We start from the raw sequence: 20,309 nt of genomic DNA, 5'->3' as shown, positions 1-20,309 counted from the left end.
CAGGGACATCGGCCGGGGCCTGGAACACGAGAGTGTTTTTATTACCTGGATCACAATGGACAGGTCAGGGGATATGGATGGGTTTATATTTGTTATGGAGGTTTTGAAGATTCAAAAATCCCTGCATTTCCCCTAAAAGTCACTGTAGGTTTCCTGCGGACTCGCCTTGAGATCATCCTGGAAGAGAAAAATGGCCTGGAATTGAGGATTTAGGGATTATGGGGGATTTGGTGTGCTTTTGGGATTTGGGGTTTCAGGGCATGGGGTGTGTGGGAGTTGGGATTTTTTCAGGATTTGAGGATTTTTGGAATTTTGGGTATTTCTATTTTTTATGGTTTTTTATGCCAGTTGAATATGGGATTTGGGATTGTTGGTGGGGGTTTGTTTTTGACGGGATTAGAGGTTTTTGGGGGCTTTGGCTTTTTTGAAATTTTGGGTTTTTTGGGATTTGAGGGTGTTTTCACACAATCACTGGATTGGAAGAAACTTTCAAGATCATTTAGTCCAACCCCTTCCCTCGTACCTTAACAAAACCCTGCCACTGAGTGCCACATCCAGACGTTTTCTAAACATATCCAGGGATGGCAACACCACCACCTCCCCAGGCAGACCATTCCAGTACTTGATCACTTTCCGTGGAAAAGTTTTTCCTATTTCCTAACCTAATTTTCTCTTGACACAAGTTGAGACTGTGTCCTCTGCTTCCCTTAGCTGCTGCCTGGAGAAAGAGACCAACCCCACCTGAGCACAGCCACCTTTCAGGGAGCTGTAGAGAGTGAGAAGGTCACCCCTGAGTCTCCTTTTCTCCAGGCTCAACAAGCCCAGCTCCCTCAGCCATTCCTCACAGGGTTTGTGTTCCAGCCCCTCACCAGCCTCGTTGCCTCCTCTGGACGCGCTCGAGCGTCTCAACGTCCTTCCCAAACTGAGGGGCCACAACTGGACACAGCACTCAAGGTGTGGCCTCAGCAGTGCTGAGTCCAGGGCAAGAATGAGCTCCCTGCTCCTGCTGGCCACACCATTCCTGATCCAGGGGCCATTGGCCTTCTTGGCCCCCAGGGCACTCTGCTGGCTCATGTCCAGCTGCTGTCCATCAGTGTCCCCAGTTTCTGCCTGGGCACTGTCCAGCCACATGATAGATATTATCATTCACACCATCACAATCAGAAGCCAACTATTTCCTGATTACAGTTAACTGGAAGCGTTTTTTGGCCTATCAGCTTTTGTCACATCCTGCTGTCAAATGCCTTAAAGACAATCATCTGAAATCACCCTTCCTGGATTCCATGACAATGCATCTTTCATAATTCTATTTCTCCAAAGTATCCACTCTGATTTGCAATTCTATCCTTTGAAACTTCTTTCGAGCTCCATTTCTCTCTCAACAATACCTGTCCTGTTCCATGGCATGTCTAAGTCAGCATTTCTTATCTCCAAGTTTGCACACAGATGCACACAGTGTGAGCATTCTGTCAGTCCCTGAGAACTCTCTATAAATCCATTTCCCACATTTCCCTCTCTGTCTCAAACACAAAACACTTCTTGGATGCTATTGTTAATTATTCACCATGCACAGTGAAGTGCACGAGCACTATCCCTATAATTGTCGCTATAACAATCCCTGCATATAAAGCTAATTTGCAAAGCTCCTTTAGCCAAGCTGCAAAACCCCCTTCTTCAAACAAGTCCTGTAACCAGGATGCATCGTTTGTTTTAATTGTATTTGCTCACTCTCTTAGGTTTTGAAGTTGGTTGTGGATGGACACTGAATGGTCAGATAAGTTTATACAACACAATCTTTCTAAATCCTCACAACCACGCTCATGTGCCAGTAAAAGAAAATCGATGCCAGCTCTGTTCTCAAAGATTTCATGTCTGACAGGACTGACATCTGTCATCCTGTCACTAATTGCAATGGAAGTAGCATTGACTTCCTCATTCAGCCAACTCCCCACTCAGTAGAATTAATTTTAATGCCTCACCTGAGGCAAGCTGAGGCAGCAATAAAGCTGATGTGAGTCGTTTTGTATGGCCCCAGGGTTTGAAATTCCTATTACAGTTTTCTTTATAAAAATGGGAAAATGTTTTTTCTTTATTTCAAACCTGCCCCATTTCAGCAACTCTCAAAACCAACCACTTCAGACCCCAAAACCACCCCAAAGACCCCCCAGTAACCCAAAAACCTCTCTCAAGAACAACCCCAAAATCCCCAGTACTTCCCCAAACCAGCTTCCCTCATTGCAGGGATCCCCAAATCCCCCCTAAAACCCCCTTTGGTACCGCAAAAACAATTCAAGGACCCACTCAACCACCCCAAGGAGAGCCCAAAAAATCCAAAGTCACCCCTAAGCCCATTCCCCTCATTCCAGGTATCCCCTACAACTCCAATGACTCCCTCAGACCCCCTAAAACTCCTCAGGAAATCCCAAAAATGAGCTCTCCCATTGAAGGGACACCCCGAAAACGTCCAGGACCCCTCTAAACCAAATCTACCCATTCCAGGGACTCCTTAAACCACCCCAAAGACCCCAAAACCAGCCTAAGGACACCCCGAAAAGCCCCAGGACTCCCCTAAAATAATTCCCCCAACTGCAGGACACCCCTAAATCACCAAAACCACCCCAGCACCACAAAAACCACTCCTTGCACACCCCAAAAACACCCAGTACCCCCCAAAACATTCCCTCTCATTGCGAGCATCCTGAAATCGCCTCAAAAACTCCTCACGCACCCCAAAAGCACCTCAAGGACACCAACAACAACCCCAAGGAAACCCCAAAATATCCTGGGTCGCCGTAAATCAATCCCACTCATTCCAGGGATCGCCAAACTAACCCAAAGTTCTTCTCTGACCAAAAAATCACCCCAAAAGCACACAAGCACAGAAAAAAAAAACCACTCTCAGGGACACCACAAAATCCTCAGGACCGCCGTGAACCAAATCTCCCCATTCCAGGGAGATTTAAAACCCTAAACCACCCCAAAGGCCCCCAGCACTCCAAAATCATCCCGGGGTCCCGAAAACCAGCATCCCCCAATTCCGGGGATTGCCCTCAGGGATTTCCCCCCTCACAAATCCCCGCCGCGGCCCCTCAGGAGCACCTGGCTGGGATTTTTCCGCCGTTCCCGCAGGAATTCCGCTTCCCAGCGCTCCAGCAGCACCTTCAGCTCCTGCTGCCGCTCCATGGCGGCGGGAACCGGGATCGGGGATCCGGGATCGGGATCAGGGTTCAGGATCGAAGACCTTGGATTGCAATGAGGGACCGGAGAGTCGGTGGGGAACCCAGAGTCAGCTCAGAGCGAAGCTCCGGCTCCGGCCGAGCGTTAGCCAATAGGAAAGCAGGGAATAGTGATTGACAGAGAAAGGATCCAATGGAAATGCGAAATGACAAAGCGTTTGCCCGCGACGCCATTGAGCCAATGACAATTCAATAAAACAATGACAGGCAGCTGTAAAATCGAATTAATTCGCCTCCAGGGTGGGACTCGCGCACTGAGTGGCTGCGACAACTCGCGAACACGAAAGTGAAAGTTCCGTACGGGCTGCGGCCGAGTTGGGGCTGCGGGCGGGCGGTGAGTGGGATAATTTTGGGATCCCTGTGGGAATTTCGAGATTCTCGGAGTGGCTTGAGATCCTTGGGGGATTTTGGGGTGGCCCTGGTGGGGTGGGGGTACTCCCGGACCCCCTTTTTAAGAAGCAGTTCTGGGGTACCCTGACAATACCGCCCCCACCTTCTCCCACAGCTTCCCTTTTCTTCGGGATTTCCTTGCTTTCGGAGTTTTCCTGGAATTCTCCCCTGGTGCTTTCGCATCCTGGGGCTGAAGCGTGGAAAAACCCATAAAAGAAATTATAAGAGTAGGTATGTATTTATTGAGCACTGAAGTGCATGGGGGATAGCTCCTCCAGAACCATGCACACCTTTGGCAACCTCTGGTTTTATTCTCTACAGACTGGGTCTACACAATGCGCCTAATACACATTCATTGCCTGTCTCTGCTACACAGTAAAATTAACTGCACTCCTCTACACCGCTGAGCATTGCACCTTGTACGCTCTGGTGTTCACCTGAGGGTTTTGACATGAAATAAATACTCTTCCTCTCAGATGAACTTTACACCTTGCCTCCTTGTCCATGCTCTCTTTTTTGTCCTTTGGTCATCTTCAGAACGTTGATATCAGTTTTCCTGGTTCCAGGGTTTTGTGCCTTTTTCCTTGCATCCTGTCTGTGCACTCCAGCTCTTGACCTCACCTTGTAGCCTTGCTGTGCTTCTGTTCTTGTCAGCACTGTAAATTACAGTAAAAACACACTTTTGCCAGCACCCTTTTAGTCAAAGCATTTCTTGATTCTTAATTCTCAATTTTTCTGTCTCAGGGGTCACCCCAATTTCACCTAATTCCTACAGAGCCCCAGAATCCATGGATTCTCTCCGTTTCCTCTGTGCCCGCCGCATCGTCGCCCAGCGCCCTCTTCCCGACATTCCTACCCGTCTCTATCCCATCCTTTTCCAAGTGGCATTCCTGGATGGAAGACCTCTGGCCCTGCATGATTTGGTGGCTGCTTGGCCATTCCCTGAGCTCAACCTCCAGCAGCTTGTGGGGCATCTGGAGATGCGCAGGGATCATCCCGGCACTGGCTGCGTCCAGGCCGTCATCGAGGCTGTGGTGGAGCAGCTCCGACAGCAGCTGGAAGAGCCCGGCCGCCAATCCAGGTGGGTTTTAGGAATTCCAGCATGGCCACAGCCTCCAATATCTCCAGGTATTTTGAAGGTTTCTTCCTATTTTTTGCAGCAGGTGCCAGCTGCGTGTGCTGGATATCACTGGACTCTCAGATTCCGTGTCCAGTGACACTGCTGAGGGGTTGACCTCCTGGTCCAGAACTCAGGGTTTGGCCGAGGCTTGTGTGGAGTTGTCCAGGCTCCAGCAGCAATTCCAGAGGTGTGGATCCAAGCAGCACAAAGGATGCTCTGGAGCCACCACAGCCGAGGCTGCTCCACAGCACCCGGGCGTGGATGTCCACGCTGACCTGGTTGTTGATATAGGGTGCTATGAGATCCTGCGCGACGCGCTCCAGATTGGAGCCACCGGCCTGCTGCGCCTCAAGTGCCGCGAGTTCCAAACAAAGCTCATCTCAGCGTTGGAGATTGTGATTTTGTTGGAATCTCTGGATCCATCCTGTCTGCGGAGGGTGGATCTGTGCATTTTGGGCTTTGGTGATTTTGAGCTCTCGTTGATCCTGCCACACCTCTCACGCGCTTCCCAGAGCTGCGTGGCCTCAAGCTCTGGCACATGGACAGGCAGCACCTGATGACTGAATTGGCCATGCATCCCGGCCTCTGGGCGATCATCTGGGGACCTCCCCAGCTCCCTGGGAATCTGAGCCAAATCCTCTGGTAAGTTCCCCATGGACCGTCACCTTCTCTCCTATGGGGGCATTTCCAAGGGTTGGGCTCAAGGATCTTGGGGGTCTAGCTGAATGATCCTGTGATACCACGATTTCATTATCCCGATATTCCCATTATTCTGTTATCCGAACAGTTTGTGACTCCATTGTCCCAAAAATCCATGATCCCAGATTTCCGTGATTCCAGGATTCCCAAAGGCTGAACTTCAGGATCTTGGATGTCTTTTCCAATCTTAGTGACCTCACGATTCCACGGTTTTGTTATGCCAATATTCCCATGATCTCATGATTCTTTTATCCCAGTAGTTCGTGACTCAACATTTCCATTACCCCATAAACTCATTATCCCAAAATTCCTTATTTCCAGGATTCCCAAAGTTTGGGCTCAATGGGTCTTGAGGGACTTTTCCAGCCTGAAGGATCCATTGATTCTAGGAATTCATTATCCCGATGTTCCCATGACCCTCTGATTCTGTGATCCCAATAGCTCATGACTCAATGATTCTGTCATCCCATAATTCCAGGATTCCCAAAGGCTGAACTTCATGATCTTGGAGATCTTCTCCAATCTTATTGACCCCATGATTCCCGGATATCATAAGCCTAATAGTCCCATGATTCCATTATCCCATTTCTTGATTCCAGAATTCCCAAAATTTGTGCTCGGTGGTCCTTGAGATATTTTCCAACCTTAGTGATTCCAGGTTCCCATGATCCCATTATCCCAATACCCCAGAACTCTGTGATTCCATGATCCCATAATTCCTTGATTCCAGGATTCTCAAAGGTTCCTGAAACTTTTTCCAGCGTTAATGGCTCTGTGATCCCATAACTCCATGGTCCCATAATTCCAAAACTCTATGATCCCAAGGTCCTGTAGGTCCACAATTCCCAAGCTCATTGATCCAATAGTCCCAGGATTCTCAAATCTTGGAGATTTTGCCCAACCTCAGTGATGCCATTATTTCATGATTCCATGACCCCATCATTCCAATATCCCAGGATTTTCAGGGGTCAAACTCAATGTTTTTGGAGCTCCTCCCCAACCTCACCCATCCCACAATCCCATGACTCCACAGAAGCAATCCCAGCTCTCATTGCCCGTAATTCCCTCAGGACTTCTTACATTTCCAGCTCCCACTAATCCTCCCTTGGGCCTCACCTCTCCCTTTTCCCTCCCACCAGTGACCTGCAGGCTCCGTTAGAAAGCTTGGAATTGCCCTTCTGTGGCCTCCTTCCCGTCGACCTCACCTTCCTCTCCCAAAGCATCCACGCTCTGGCCCTCAAAAGGTTGGATCTGAGTGGCAACGACATCTCCCAAGGCCTCCTGGAGCCGCTCCGGCTGCTCCTGGAGAAAACCTCATCCTCATTGCTGCACCTGGATCTCATGGAATGCTACATGGCCGATTCCGACCTGGCCGTGCTGCTCCCGACGCTCCTGCGCTGCTCCCGCCTGCGCTTCCTGCGACTCTACCGCAATCACCTGTCCAAGGCTATGATCAAGGATCTGCTCCAGAAAACCTTGGAGCTGCCGGATCTCCAGCTGGTCGTGTAGCCCACCCCCCTGGATTGCCACACGTTGGACCCATCAGAATTCGATTTGGATTTCTTTGATGAGCATGTGGATGAGGAGCTTTTGTCGGCAGCCAGGGCGGAGATTTCCCAGCTACTGGTGAATTCTGGGAGAACCGACCTCGTCTGGACTGACGATCCCAAACACAAAGCCCTGGACTACTTGTTCTTGTGATCTGGGAAAACCTCGGAGGAGGGAAAATCTCACAGCCATCATAAAAAAGCGCTGTCGCCTCCTTCGTTTACTCCAGGTATTTTCCGCCTTATCCTGGTGCTTTTCTGGCACATTCCAGTGGATTTTTCCTTTTGTTTTGGTGCTTTTCTATTGATGACTGAGAGAGACACAGGGACTACTGACTCGTGCTCAGAATCCCAATTTTACTGTGAGCTACTTATGCTCATTTTCTAACTATGTTTTATTGGTTTGAACTTAACACAGATAAACTTTCTATTTCCTTATATTTCTACTTAGTTAAATTGTCTTTCCTGTCGCAGTCTTGATCCAATCTTCATGTAATCTTCAAAGCTCTGTGAGCTCTTGCCAAGACATCTTGGTTATCAAACTGCATTTGCTAATTAAGTCTACACTGCTTTCAATCTAAGTCACTACAGGGCCTGGGTTTGTTTGTTTTCCACCCCAATGTTTTTCCGCCCCATCCCAAGATGTTTCCTTGGTTTTGTAGCTTTTCTGCCGCGTTTCCTTCCCATCCTGATAGTTTCCTCTCATCCTGATATTTTCCCCCTCATTTCAGGATTTTGCTGCCTCATCCCAGTATTTTTCCCTTCGTGTCATTATTTTTCTGCCTCATTCGTGCTGGGCGGATTGAGGGAAAGCCAGGAAAGAATGAATTAGGGAAGGGAAAAGTTGGATTTGGGGTCTTGTTATCCTGCTCTGATCCTGTTGGAAAGAAACTCATCCTATTCCAGATCCCGAGTCTGTCGTGCCCAGATGGGATTTCCTGAAGGATCTTTCCTGATCCTTATCCCGATCTATGAATCCTCCATGATTTTCTTCCTATCAACCTTACTTTGGAGTTTTCCACCTAGTCCTGGTGGTTTTCCACCTCATTCCAGTTTTTCAGTTCTTATTGCTGTTTTTCCATCTCATTTTGGAGCCTGTTGCCTCATCCCAGTGTTTCTCCACCTTTACCCAGTGTTTTTCCCCCTCATCCGTGTGTTTCCCCTCCCCATCCCAGTGTTTTTCCACCTTATTTTCTGTTTTCCCCCTCGTCTCAGGATTTCCTCTCATCCCATTCTTTTGCCCCTCATTCCGGTGTTTTCCCCCTTCATTTTGGTTGTTTTCACCTCGTTTTGGATTTTTTTTTTCTCTTCTCCCAATATTTTCCCTCTCATCCTGATGTTTTTCCACCTCATTTGGGTATTTTGGGCCTTATTCCATTGCTTTTCCACCTTTTTTCATTTTGGTATTTCCCCCCCCCATCCCAGTGTTGTCCTGCCAAGTCCTGGTGCTTTTCTGCCTCACTTTTGTGGGGTTTTTCCTTGTGTCAGTGCCTTTCCCTTCATCCTGGCAGTTTTTCCCTTTAGTTCATATTTTACCACCTCATCCCAGTGATTTTTCACTGAATTGAAGTGTTTTGGACCTTATTCTATTGGTTTTTTGCCTCATTTTTGGTGGGTTTACATCTGATTTCTCTCTTTTCATCCTCATTTTGATGTTTTCCAGCACACTTTGTTGTTTTCCCCCTCATCCCGATATTTTCCCACCTCACTGTGTACTTTTTTCCTGCTCATTTAACCTTTTTTCCCCTCATTCTGGTACTTTTCCCCTTCATCCCACTATTTTTCCATCCCATCCCATGGGTGTTTCCACCTGTTCCTGATATTTTCCCGCCTCATTTTCCAAAATTTTCCGTCATCCCACTGCTTCTCCTGGTGCCTGAGTGTGAATCTTTCTGCCCTTCAATCCATTGGAATGTCAAACCATGCAAGTGTGGCAGCTTTCCCAGGACAATGAATTTCAAAGGCAGCTTGGGCTGGTAACTATAAGCCTCCCTCACGACCAAAGCCTTCTGTGCTTTTTTGATTGCGGCTTTTGTCTCTGGGGTCAGTTCTCTGGGAGGAACCAGCTCTCTCTCCCCCTTCAATAATTTGAGGAGGGGGTCTAGGTCTTCATTGATGAGGTCTAACCAGGGCCTGACCTAGTTCAAAGACCCACACAAGGCATGGAGATCTGCTAGGGTTTTGTGATCACTATCGATTTCCAATTTCTGTGGAGCAATGGTCTGTGCAGTGATCTCCAAGCCCAGGTATTTCCAAGGTGGCACCTCTGGACTTGGTCTCCTGCAGTTGGAATCCACCAGAGGTTAAAACTTTAATCACTAGGTCAAGTGTGTGTTGGAGTACAGAGTCATTGGGGCACACAGAATCGTGTCATCCATGTAGTGAAGGATGACGACTTCCCTTTTTTGGCCGCACACCGGGGACAACAACGAGGCCACGTACCACTGGCAGATGGAAGCACTGAAATTCATTCCCTGCGGCAGTACTTTCCAGTGGTAGCGCTTCATTGGCCTTCTCAATTGACAGTAGGAACCGAGAAGGCAAACCATGGGGCATCTTCTGGGTGTAGGGGAATTTGGAAGAAAAAACGGTCCTTGATGTCCAGGACAGCCAATTGCCAGTTTTGGGGGAGCATCGTTGGGGAAGGTATCCCAGGTTGGAGTGACCCCATGTCCTCAATTACTTTGTTCATTTCCCAGAGGCCATGTTGGAGCCGCCACTTATCCATCCCTGGCTTCTTTATTATGAAGACCGGGGAATTCCAAGGGCTGCTTGCCTCTTCTATGTGGCCTTTGGCCAATTGCTCCTTCACGAGCTCCTCGAGTGTCTTAAGTTTCGCCTTATTTAATGGCCATTGTCCTACCCAAACTGGGATGTCATCCAGAAACATTAACTTATGGGTAGGGCACTCTACAGTGGCTGCCTCTAAAAATACTGGGAAGTCTTAGGGATAACTAATTGGACGCTCCACTGGGACATGGGGTCTCTCCCCTATAGGGGGCACTTATAGTCTGTACCAAACGGATGGACACTGGCCGATTTTCCATCCGGCCCCTCAATTTGTACGTTGCTCTTCGAGATTTTTGCCAATATGACCCCTCCTACACCCTGCATTTTGCCAGCCATGGGTTGCAAGTCCTAATGTGAAAGCCACATCTTCTCAGGTATGATGGTCATATTTGCCCCTATGTCAAGCAACCCTTCCATGTGGAGATGGTCTGTTCCACAGGTTAGGCTGCATCCCATAATGGGTTTGTCCTTGCTAACCACTTCTGCCCAGTAGATGCCAGGTGCTTTGTCATCTACTGGGACCTCCGGTGGAATGGCCTGGGTGAGGATTTGCCCCTTGGCCAAATAGAAGGGTGGCTAAGGGCAGCACACCAGGAGAAGGAGGTGAGTTATGTCTCCCTGGATGGTGATGGGAGCCACCTCAATCTCCAGAGGTGCGTGTGCGATGTCCCCAGTAACAAAATACTCGCTGTCCAGCCCTGTGTGATTTATCTTCATTTCTTGTGTGTCGTCCGGCAGTTTCACTCCAGTGGCTGTCCAATGGGTAGACCTGAAAAGAAAAGCTTTGGTAGTCACAAGCCTGAAACGCCCGTGAGACTGCCAAACTTTGTCACTACAGTTTTCCTTTTTATTTTTTTGCTGACCTGCACTCCGCTTCCCTTCCTCCCACTTTTTGTTAGGAGAGAGGCTTTCTCCACTGTTGAGTCTGCTGTATTTATATCATGGCGCAGGGCGGGTCCGTGCTGTGATCCTAGTTTTTTTGTTTGTTGGTTGCTTCTCCTTTTTGATTTTTCTTCTTCTGCTGCTGGCTTTGAGAACAGCCTCTGGCGAAGTGTCCTGGCTTCTTACACTGAAAGCAGATGACATGTTGAAGCTGCTCTGGTGACATCTGTTGTCTCTTTAGTCCTGGTGTTACAGTTGTGACAGTTTTTGAGTTTGTCAGTCCTAGCTTTTTCTATGGTTCACTGAACAGCTCTGCTTTCTTGGCAAATGCTTCTATCATCCCTGCTAGAGTAGGTGGAGGATCGATAAGCAGTCCTAGGTTCACCCTGCAGCAAGCTTCGTTGGCATTCCTTGGAGCCATCTCCTTAATTAATTCTGTCTGTGCCACTGGGTCTCCTACTTGTCTCTCAATCTGTGCATGAAGCCAGTCAACAAACTGCAAAAAACTCTCTGAGGCAAACTGTTTAAGATTAATATAACTACCCTTAGTCTCAACTGTTGGCAACAGGTTAAAAACTGTTTCTGCAGCTCCACAGATTTTATCTAGAATGAATTTGGATAACAACCAAGCTTGGTCCTCGGGGTTAGCCCGCTCCCCCTCGCCTTATAGATGTTCATGTGATTTCCATCTGCATCTGAGTGCTTTGCTTAATTTCCCTTAGGAATCCCTTCAGAGATCTTTTCCAAGTGCTTTCCCACAGGTCGAACTCTGAGTGGGTTAGGACACATCAGAAGAGATCTTGGAGATTGGCTGGACTAATTCATGGCATGTTAGGGTCAATATCAGCATTCCTTTAAGATCTCACTGCCTTGGCCACACTCCCTTTGGGTTTTGCAAATTTTTTTTTTTTTTTGTTTTGGTAGGAGAAAGGCTGATAGCTCCTAGTCCCATTACTCCTACCAGAATATATAACAGGAGAGGCTGAGCTTATGGCTTCCTCTTCCTGGTTCTGACCCCCAGGTTCCTGATCCCCAGGGTTCACCCCCCCCCACCTTCCCCCTGTGGGAACCGGAAGGCAGGATATTCCTCTCTGTCCTGGGGTGACATTTTGGTGCTTTGTATCCCCAGTCGTGTGTTCTGTTTATGCCTGGTGTCGTGTTCTGTGCTTTCATGACTGGCTCTGGGAGTGAGGGTTTGTTTTGTCTAGTTATCAGCTGGCACCCCTCTCCCGTTGTCCGGGCTTAGGGAGGCTAGGCTTGCTCGCTAGGCTCGCTGGCTTGTGTGCTTTTGCTCGCGTGCTTTTGCTGCTGGCTTGCTTTTGCTTATTAGTTAGTTTAACTTGGCATCCCTTTTCTTTCCCTGGACTGTTTTTTTCTTTTTTCTTTCCTTTCCCTGATTACCACCTCACCTGTTCTGGACCGGGACCTGGGAGGCACCAAGGAACACGGGGAGTCTGCATTTTGTGATCTGCAGCAGTCACCCCCAGCGCCAGAGACCGATGACTGGCCGACCACTTGCAGAAGAGACTTTTTGAGTTTGTCATCCTCTCAGAGCGGTGGGGGAGGGTTTTGTCATCTGGGGCTGTTCATTTTTTTTTTCCTTGTGTTGAGAAATAAACAGTTTTTTTCCACTTTCCTCTGAGGAAATTCTTCCCGAACCCGGTGGTGGGGAGAGGAGTTGTGGGGGTTTCTTTTCTGGGGGCTCCTTCCAGAGGTGCTCCCCAAATTTGCCCTAAACCAGGACACTCTGTTAGCTCTTGCCAAGACATCTTGTTTGATAAATTGCATTTGCTAATTAAATCTACAGTGCTATCAGTCTCAGTCACCACACTGCCTGGTTTTGTTAGTTTTCCGCCTCCTCCTGATGTTTTTCTACCCCATCCCAAGATTTATCCCTGGTTTTGTAGCTCTTCTGCCTCGTTTTGAGGTTTTTCCTCACTATCCCAATGGCTTCCCTCTCATCCCGTTATTTTCCCCCTCATCCCAGTATTTTGCTGCCTAATCCAAGTATTTAATTATGTTTCATCAAATCCTGGTACTTTTCTGCCTCATCCCTGCTGGAGGGATTGAGGGAAAGCCAGGGAAAAGTGAACTGGAGAGGAAAAAGTTGGATTTGGGGTCTTGTTACCCTGCTGTGATCCTGTTGGAAAGAAACTCATCCTATCCCAGATCCTGAGTCTATCATGCCCAGATGGGATTTGCTGGGGGATGTTTCCCAATCCTTATTCCGATCTATGAATCCACCACGATTTTCTTCATTTCCACCTCATTTTTGAGTTTTTCCATCTAATCCTGGTATTTGTCCACCTCATTCTGGGGTCTTCTTACTTTTTACCACTGTTTTTCCACCTCATTTTGGCGGATTTGGCATACTGGTGTTTTTCCACCTTCCCCAGTGTTTTTCTCCTCATCAAAGTTTCTTCCCACTCATTTTTCTGTTTTCCACCTCATCTCAGGATTTCCCCCCCCCCATCCCATTCTTCTTTCCCTCTTTCATTTTTTTTTGCCCTTTTATTTTTGCTATTTCCACCTCACTTTGAGGCTTTTTTTCCCTTCTCACCGTATTTTCCCTCACATCCTGCTGTTTTTCCACCTCATTTTGGTATTTTGGACCTTATTCTGTTGCTTTTCCACCCCTCATGCTACTGTTTTCCTGCCAAATCCTGGTGCTTTTCTGCCTCACTTTTTTGGGATTTTTGCTCATGTCAGTGAGTTTCCATTCATCCTGGGGTGTTTCCTCCTCATTTTAGTGTTTTACCACCTGATTCCAGCAGTTTTCCACTGAATTTTAGTATTTTGGGCCTTATTCTGTTGGGTTTTGCCTCATCCTTGGTGTTATTTCACCTCATTTCTCTTTTTTCATCCTCATTTTCATGTTTTCCAGCTCACTTCATTTTTTTCCCCTCATTTTGCTGCCTTTTCCCTTCATTTAACATTATTCTCCTAACCCTGCTACTTTTTTCACTTACCCGCTGTTTTTTTCACCCTCTCCCATGTGTTTTCTATCTCATCCTGGAGATTTTTCCCGAATCCTGATATTTTCCCACCTGATTTTGTTGGTTATTTCCAGCTCATCTAACTTTTTTTCCCATCCTGCTACTTTTTTCTTCATCCCACTGTTTTTCCAGCTCATCCTAGGAGTTTTTGTACCTCATCCCAGAGATTTTTCCCTCATCCTGATATTTTCCTGCTAATTTTCCAACTTTTTTCCTCGTCCCGCTGCTTCTCCCGGTGCCTGTGGGGCCCTGAGGGTCTGGAGGGCAAAATGGTGGGAAATAGAGCTGGTGTGGGGGGGGCATCTATAGGGGATCAATGAGGGCACACAGCGCCAGGAGCCGCCTATAGGGGATTTTTATGGGGTCGCTGAGGCTCTCTAGGGCCCTTAGACTCTATAGAGAAGCTCTGGGGGTTCTATAGGGTCTGGGGATCTATAGGTGCCCCCATAACAACAGGACACCTCCCCCAGCCCCTCTCCTTCCACTTCTCCTTCCCCCAGACCCTTTTCCCCCCGCAGCACCCGAGGTGCGCACACATTCCGCTCCCCATTGGCCACATCCGGGTGGCGCCGGTGGCGCTGCTGTCGCTGTCGCCTGTCGCGACAGGGAGGTGGCCCGGCCGTGTCGGGGGTCGCCGGTGGCTGTCGCCATCAGGGTGGGGGCGCTGCTGCGGCCCCGGTACCTGCAGGGACAGTGGAAGGGGCCTGGAACCGTCAAATGTTTTTATTACGTGAATCAGAATGGACAGGTTAATGATGATCAATAGATTTTTACTTGTTTTGGCAGTTTTGAAAGTTTCATATCCCAAATTATTCCCCTAAACTCACTGTGCGTTTCCTGCGAAGCCTCCTCGATGTCAACTGGATGAGAAAAATTAGAGACGGAATTTAGGATTTAAGGATTATGGAGTCTTTGGGGCTTTTTTTGGATTTAGTGATTTCATAGATTTGGGGTTTTAGAGGAGGATTTGGGGGTTTTGAGAGTTCACTGCTTCTGGGGATTTGGGGCTTTCTGGTGAAGATTTGGATATTTTAGGGTTTGGGATTTTTTGGGTGGAGTTCAGGACTTGGGGCTTTTGAGCGAATTTTGTGTTTTGGAAGATTGGAGGTTTTCAGGGGATTGAGGTTTTTTTTGGGATTTGGGTTATTTTTGGATTAGAAAGAGTACTCAAAGAATCCCGAGGTTGGAAGAGACCTTCAAGATAACCCAGCACAACCCTGCCCTAACACGTCAAGTGGACCATGGCACTGAGTGCCACATCCTGTCTTTTTTAAACACATCCAAGGACGGTGACTCCACCACCTCCCCGGGCAGACCATTCTTGATCACTCCTACCGTGAAAAACATTTTTCAAATTTCAAAACTAAATTTCCCTTGCTGCAGATTGAGGCTGTGATCTCTGGTTCTGTCAGTTGCTGCCTGGAGAAAGAGACCAACCCCACCTGAGCACAGCCACCTTTCAGGGAGCTGTAGAGAGTGAGAAGGTCACCCCTGAGTCTCCTTTTCTCCAGGCTCAACAAGCCCAGCTCCCTCAGCCGTTCCTCACAGGGTTTGTGTTCCAGCCCCTCACCAGCCTCGTTGCCTCCTCTGGACGCGCTCGAGCGTCTCAACGTCCTTCCCAAACTGAGGGGCCACAACTGGACACAGCACTCAAGGTGTGGCCTCACCAGTGCTGAGTCCAGGGCAAGAATGACCTCCCTGCTCCTGCTGGCCACACCATTCCTGATCCAGGGGCCATTGGCCTTCCTGGCCCCCAGGGCACTCTGCTGGCTCATGTCCAGCTGCTGTCCATCAGTGCCCCAGGTCCCTTTCTGCCTGGGCACTGTCCAGCCACATGACAGATGTTATCATTCACACCATTACAATGAGAACCCAACTATTTCCTGATTACAATTCATGAGAAGCATTTCTTGGCCAATCAGGTTTTGTCACGTCCTGCTGTCAAATGCCTCACAGTCAATCATCTGAAATCATGCCTTGTTGGTCCTATGACAATCCATGTTTCACAGTTCTGTTTCTTGAAATTATCCAGTCTACTTTGCAAGGTCATTCTTTGAAACTTTTTTCAAGCTCCATTTCTCTCTCAACAATATCTGTCCTACTCCATGGCATTTCTAAGTCAGCATTTCTTATCTCCAAGTTTGCACACAGATGCACACAGTGTGAGCATTCTGGCAGGCCCTGAGAACTCTCTACAAATCCATTTCCCACAGGCAGCAGAGAAAGGAGATCGTTCAGCTGTTCACACCACAGAGCCCTGGAACCACTGACCAGCTCAAACACTGTGGGCAGGAATGGCTCTGCACAGACTCATCCTTTTCTCAGGGTTCCATTTGCTTGCACGCACTTGTACCATTCCCACTTATCCATGGCTTAAAAAACATCCCTATCAAAAACCCCAAAACCAAGCGGGCAATAGAAACACAGCAAACAACACACAGCAAACCTCACTAGTGTGCAAACCTGCAGCCCTGCCTGCCCGCTCTGAGTCACTGTGGGGCACGCCAAAAAGACCCAGGACCCCCAAAAGAATCCTGCCCCATTCCAGGGACTCCCTAAAGATATCTAAGGACGCTCTCACATGCAAAAGCCACACCCAGCACTCTAAAATCCACTCTTAAGGGCACTCGAAAAATCCCCAGTGCCTGCCCCAGATCAGTCCCCGTCATTGCAGGGATCCCCAAATCACCCTAAAGACCCCCCTGGTACTGCAAAACTACCCCAATGACAACCCAAAAAGCCCCAGGACCCTCCTAAGGAAATCCCACTCATTCCTCAGATGTCTTAACAACCGCAAAAACTCTCTCACACCCCCTAAAATACCGCAGCCCCCCAAACAGCCACCCCCCTCCTTCCAGGGATATCTCAAAAACTATTAGTACCCCACCAAAACAAACCTGCCCCATTCCAGGGCCTACTAATCCCAGCCCAAAGACCCCAAAACCACCACAAGGACAGCACAAAAAACCCCAGGACTCCCCTATTCTAAATCCTGCATTCCAACACCACTCAAAATCATCATAAAGACCCCCTAGCATCTCAAAACCAGCCGAAGGACCCGTAAACAAATCCAGCTCATTCCAGGGAACCCTTAAATCACACCAAACAAACCCCAGCAAACTTAAACTACCTCCAGGACCTCCTCAGCCACCGCAATCACCCCTCGAACAGAACCCCAAACCAGCCTCCCCCCCCCGCCCCCATTTCCAGGGATTCCCCTCAGGGATTTCCCCTCTCACAAATCCCCGCCGCGGCCCCTCAGGAGCCCCTGGCTGCGTTTCCGCCGCTGTTCCCGCAGGAATTCCTCGTCCCAGCGCTTCAGCAGCACCTTCAGCTCCTGCTGCCGCTCCATGGCCGCGGGAACCGGGATCGGGATCGGAATTGGGAATCGGGAATCGGGATCGAGCTGGAGGGAGGCTCGGCGGACACGGGAGAGTCTCCTCAGACAGACCCTCCCGCCCCCGCCAATCGCCAGCCAATAGAAAGGCAGTGATTATTGATTGACAGCAACGGCAGCAAATGGAAAGGCAGAATGTTAAAGCGTCTCCCCACATCGCTCTTGGGCTAATGAAAGTTAAATAAAACAATGACAGACTGTTTAAGATCCTATTAGATGTAAAAATCCACCTCCAGAGTGAATCTCTCACGCTGATTGGTTGCAACAACAAGTAAATAAGGAAGTGAAGCTTCCCTACGGCCCTGGGCGAGTTGGGGCTGCGGTCGGGTGGTGAGTGGGGGGGACACCATGCTGGGGGGGGCAGAGCCGCTTTTGGGGATCCCTGAGGGAACTTTGGGATCACTTGGGGATCCCTGTGAGAATTTCGGGATTTTGAGGTGGCCCTGGTAGGGTGGGGTTACCCTGAGACCCCCTTTTTAGGGAGCTGCGGTGGGGGCACCCTCACAACACCGCCCGCATCTTCTCCCACAGCTTCCCTTTTTTTCAGGATATACTTGGATTCGGAGTTTCCCCGGAATTCTCCTCTGGTTCCTCCTCATCTTCGGGGGGTCCCCCCAATTTCACCTAATTCCTACAGTGCCCCAGAATCCATGGATTCTCTCCTTTTCCTCTGCGCCCGCCGCGTTGTCGCCCAGCGCCCTCTTCCTGCCCTTCCTGCACATCTCTATCCCGTCCTTTTCCAAGTGGCATTCCTGGATGGAACAGCCCTGGTCCTGCGGGATTTGGTGGCCGCTTGGCCCTTCCCAGTGCTCCACCTCCAGCGGCTCGTGGGGCACCGAGAGCTGCTCCAGAATCATCCCGGCACACTCTGCGTTGAGACCGTCATCCAGGCCGTGGTGGCGCAGCTTCAGCGGGAGCTGGAACACCCTGGCTGCCATTCCATGTGGGTATTGGGAATCCCAGCATGGTCACATCCTCCAATTTCTCCAATTCCTCATTCCATCCTCGCACATTTCCCTAAAGGTTTATTCTCGTTTTTCCAGCCTGCGCGTGCTGGACATGACCAGACTCTCAGACTGCGTGTCCAGTGACACTCCCGCTGGGTTGACTGTGTGGTTCATCAGTGAGGCTTTGGCCAAGGCTTGTGTGGAGGTGTCCAAGCAGCAGCAGGAATTCCAGAGGCACGGATCCAAGTGGCCCAAAGGCCACTCTGGAGACGCTGCGTCCGCAGCGGCTCTGGAGCCCCTGGGCGTGGATGTCCACACCGACCTGTTCGTCAACGGAACGTCCTATGGGATCCTGCGCGACGCGCTCCAGACCGGAGCCACCGGCCCCCTGCGCCTCAAGTGCCGCGAATTCCAAGCGGTGGACATCTCAGCATCCGAGATTGTGACTTTGTTGGAATCTCTGGATCCATCCTGTCTGCGGAGGGTGGAATTGTGCTTCAACAATTTGGGACTGACCGGGCTCTCGGTGATCCTGCCTCACCTCTCGCGCTTCCTAGAGCTGCGCAGCCTCAAGTGCCGGTACAGCAAGGTGGACGTGCAGAACCTGACACCAGAATCAGCAATGACAATCCGCAGCGTGGCCAGGCAGCTGGGAATGCTGCCCAGCCTCCGGGAGCTCAACCTGGCATCTTCACAGCTCTCTGGGAATCTGCACCAGATCCTCTGGTGAGTTCCTCACAGAGCGGGGCCTTCTCGCACTCCGGGGGGATTCCCAAGGCCTCAGGGATTGTGGGGGTCTTTTGCAATCTGAATGATCTTGTGGTTCCAGGTTTTCATTATCCTGATTTTCCCAAGATTCCGTTATCCCAATAGTTTTTGACTCCATTGTCCCATAATTCCATGATTCCAGGATTCTCAATGGCTGAACTTCAATATCTAGGAGGTCTTTGCCAACTTTAGTGATCCTGTGATTCTGGGGACTTCGTTATGCCAATATTCCCATGATCCTGTGATTCTGTTGTCCATGTAGTTCATGAGTCAGCGTTTCCTTATCCCATAAATTGATGATCCCAAATTCCTTGTTTCCAGGATTCCTAAAGTTGGGGCTCAATGGGTTTTACAGCTGGAAGGATCCATTGATTCCAGGAATTCATTATCCCAATGTTCCCATGATGTTGTGATTCCGTTATCCCAGTGGCTCATGACTCAATGATTCCATCATCCCATAATTCCATGATCCCAAAATGCTGTATTTCCAGGATTCCCAAAGGCTGAATTTTAGGATCTTGCAGATCTTCTCCAATCTTAATGACCTCACAATTCCAGGATTTCATTAACTCAATATTCTCATGATTCCATTATCCCAATCCTCGATTCAGAATTCCCAAAGTTTGGGCTCAATGGTCCCTGACAGCTTTTTCAACCTCAGTGATCCCAGATTCCCACAATCCATTATCCTAAAAGTCCAGGACTCCATGATCCCATCATTCCTCGATTGCAGGTTTTCCAATCATTTGCCTTGATGAACCAGAAGCCTTTTCCAACTTTAACTGCTCCACGATCCCGTAACTCCATGATTCTGTAACTCCATGATCCCGTAATTCCATGACACCCTGACCCCAATATCCCACAATCCTAATATTCCATCACTCTGTGATCCCAATACCCCGTAACTTCACAATACCACAATGCCCTGGCTCCACGATCCCATAATTCCATGTTTCTCAAAGCTTGAACTTGATGGTCCTTAGAGATTTTGCCCAACATCTGTGATTCCAAGTTTCATCACCCCATAATTCCAAATCCTGCGATTTTCAGTAAGTCAAACTTGATGGTCTTGGTGACCTTTTCCAGCCACAGCTGTCCATTAATTCCACAATTCAATTTCACAATTCCATGTTTCTGTGATCCCACAATTCCATGATTCTCACAGCTTGAACTTGATGTTCTCGGAGGCCTTTCCCAACGCTCACCCATTCCATAACTCCAAGACCCCATCAATTTTCAAAATCCCAGGATTCTCAGGATCAAACTCAGTGAGTCTTGAAGATATGTCCCCCGCTTCAGGTCATTCCATCATTCCATGGTTCCATGATTGCATAATTCCATGATTCTCAGGCTTTGATGCAAGGTTGTGCGCCAGGGGTACCCAGACACAGGGCACCAAATTGTGAGGTTACGAAGCCATCCGGGGTACTCTGGGCACCTACTCAGTTGGGTTGCTTAAATGAGCAAAGCCAGCTAATAGTTGCTAAAAGGTTACTTATTGCAGAAGCACAATCAGTCTCCAAAAGGCGAGCAAAAT

The 20,309-nt window shown here is 49.0% G+C and overlaps 2 protein-coding genes across 3 annotated transcripts in view; both read left to right on the top strand.

Moving 5' to 3' along the window:
* Nucleotides 1-7,367, top strand: part of LOC306815639 (leucine-rich repeat-containing protein 14-like) — a 74,671-nt gene extending 67,304 nt beyond the window's left edge. Inside the window, exon 2 of the mRNA XM_079332209.1 lies at nt 6,585-7,367. Within this exon, the coding sequence (XP_079188335.1) occupies nt 6,585-6,954 (370 nt within the window). The 3' untranslated portion in view covers nt 6,955-7,367. The remainder of the gene's footprint in view (nt 1-6,584) is intronic.
* The window catches only part of LOC306815637 (leucine-rich repeat-containing protein 14-like), a 21,324-nt gene continuing 4,459 nt past the window's right edge, over nt 3,445-20,309 (top strand). Inside the window, exons 1-4 of one of the 2 annotated variants that reach the window (XM_079332207.1) lie at nt 3,445-3,570; nt 3,742-3,857; nt 17,695-18,000; nt 18,101-18,730. In XM_079332207.1, the coding sequence (XP_079188333.1) occupies nt 17,708-18,000; nt 18,101-18,730 (923 nt within the window). In that variant the 5' untranslated portion in view covers nt 3,445-3,570; nt 3,742-3,857; nt 17,695-17,707. Of the gene's footprint in view, nt 3,571-3,741; nt 3,858-4,370; nt 4,857-17,694; nt 18,001-18,100; nt 18,731-20,309 lie in introns of those variants that run through there. The other variant, XR_013777430.1, reaches the window with a different exon arrangement.

The sequence above is a fragment of the Erithacus rubecula genome, assembly GCF_903797595.1.
Source record: "Erithacus rubecula genome assembly, contig: scaffold_176_arrow_ctg1, whole genome shotgun sequence".
Lineage (NCBI taxonomy): Eukaryota > Metazoa > Chordata > Aves > Passeriformes > Muscicapidae > Erithacus > Erithacus rubecula.
Note: the sequence above shows the minus strand (reverse complement) of the source record. Positions and strands in the feature narration are given on the sequence as shown.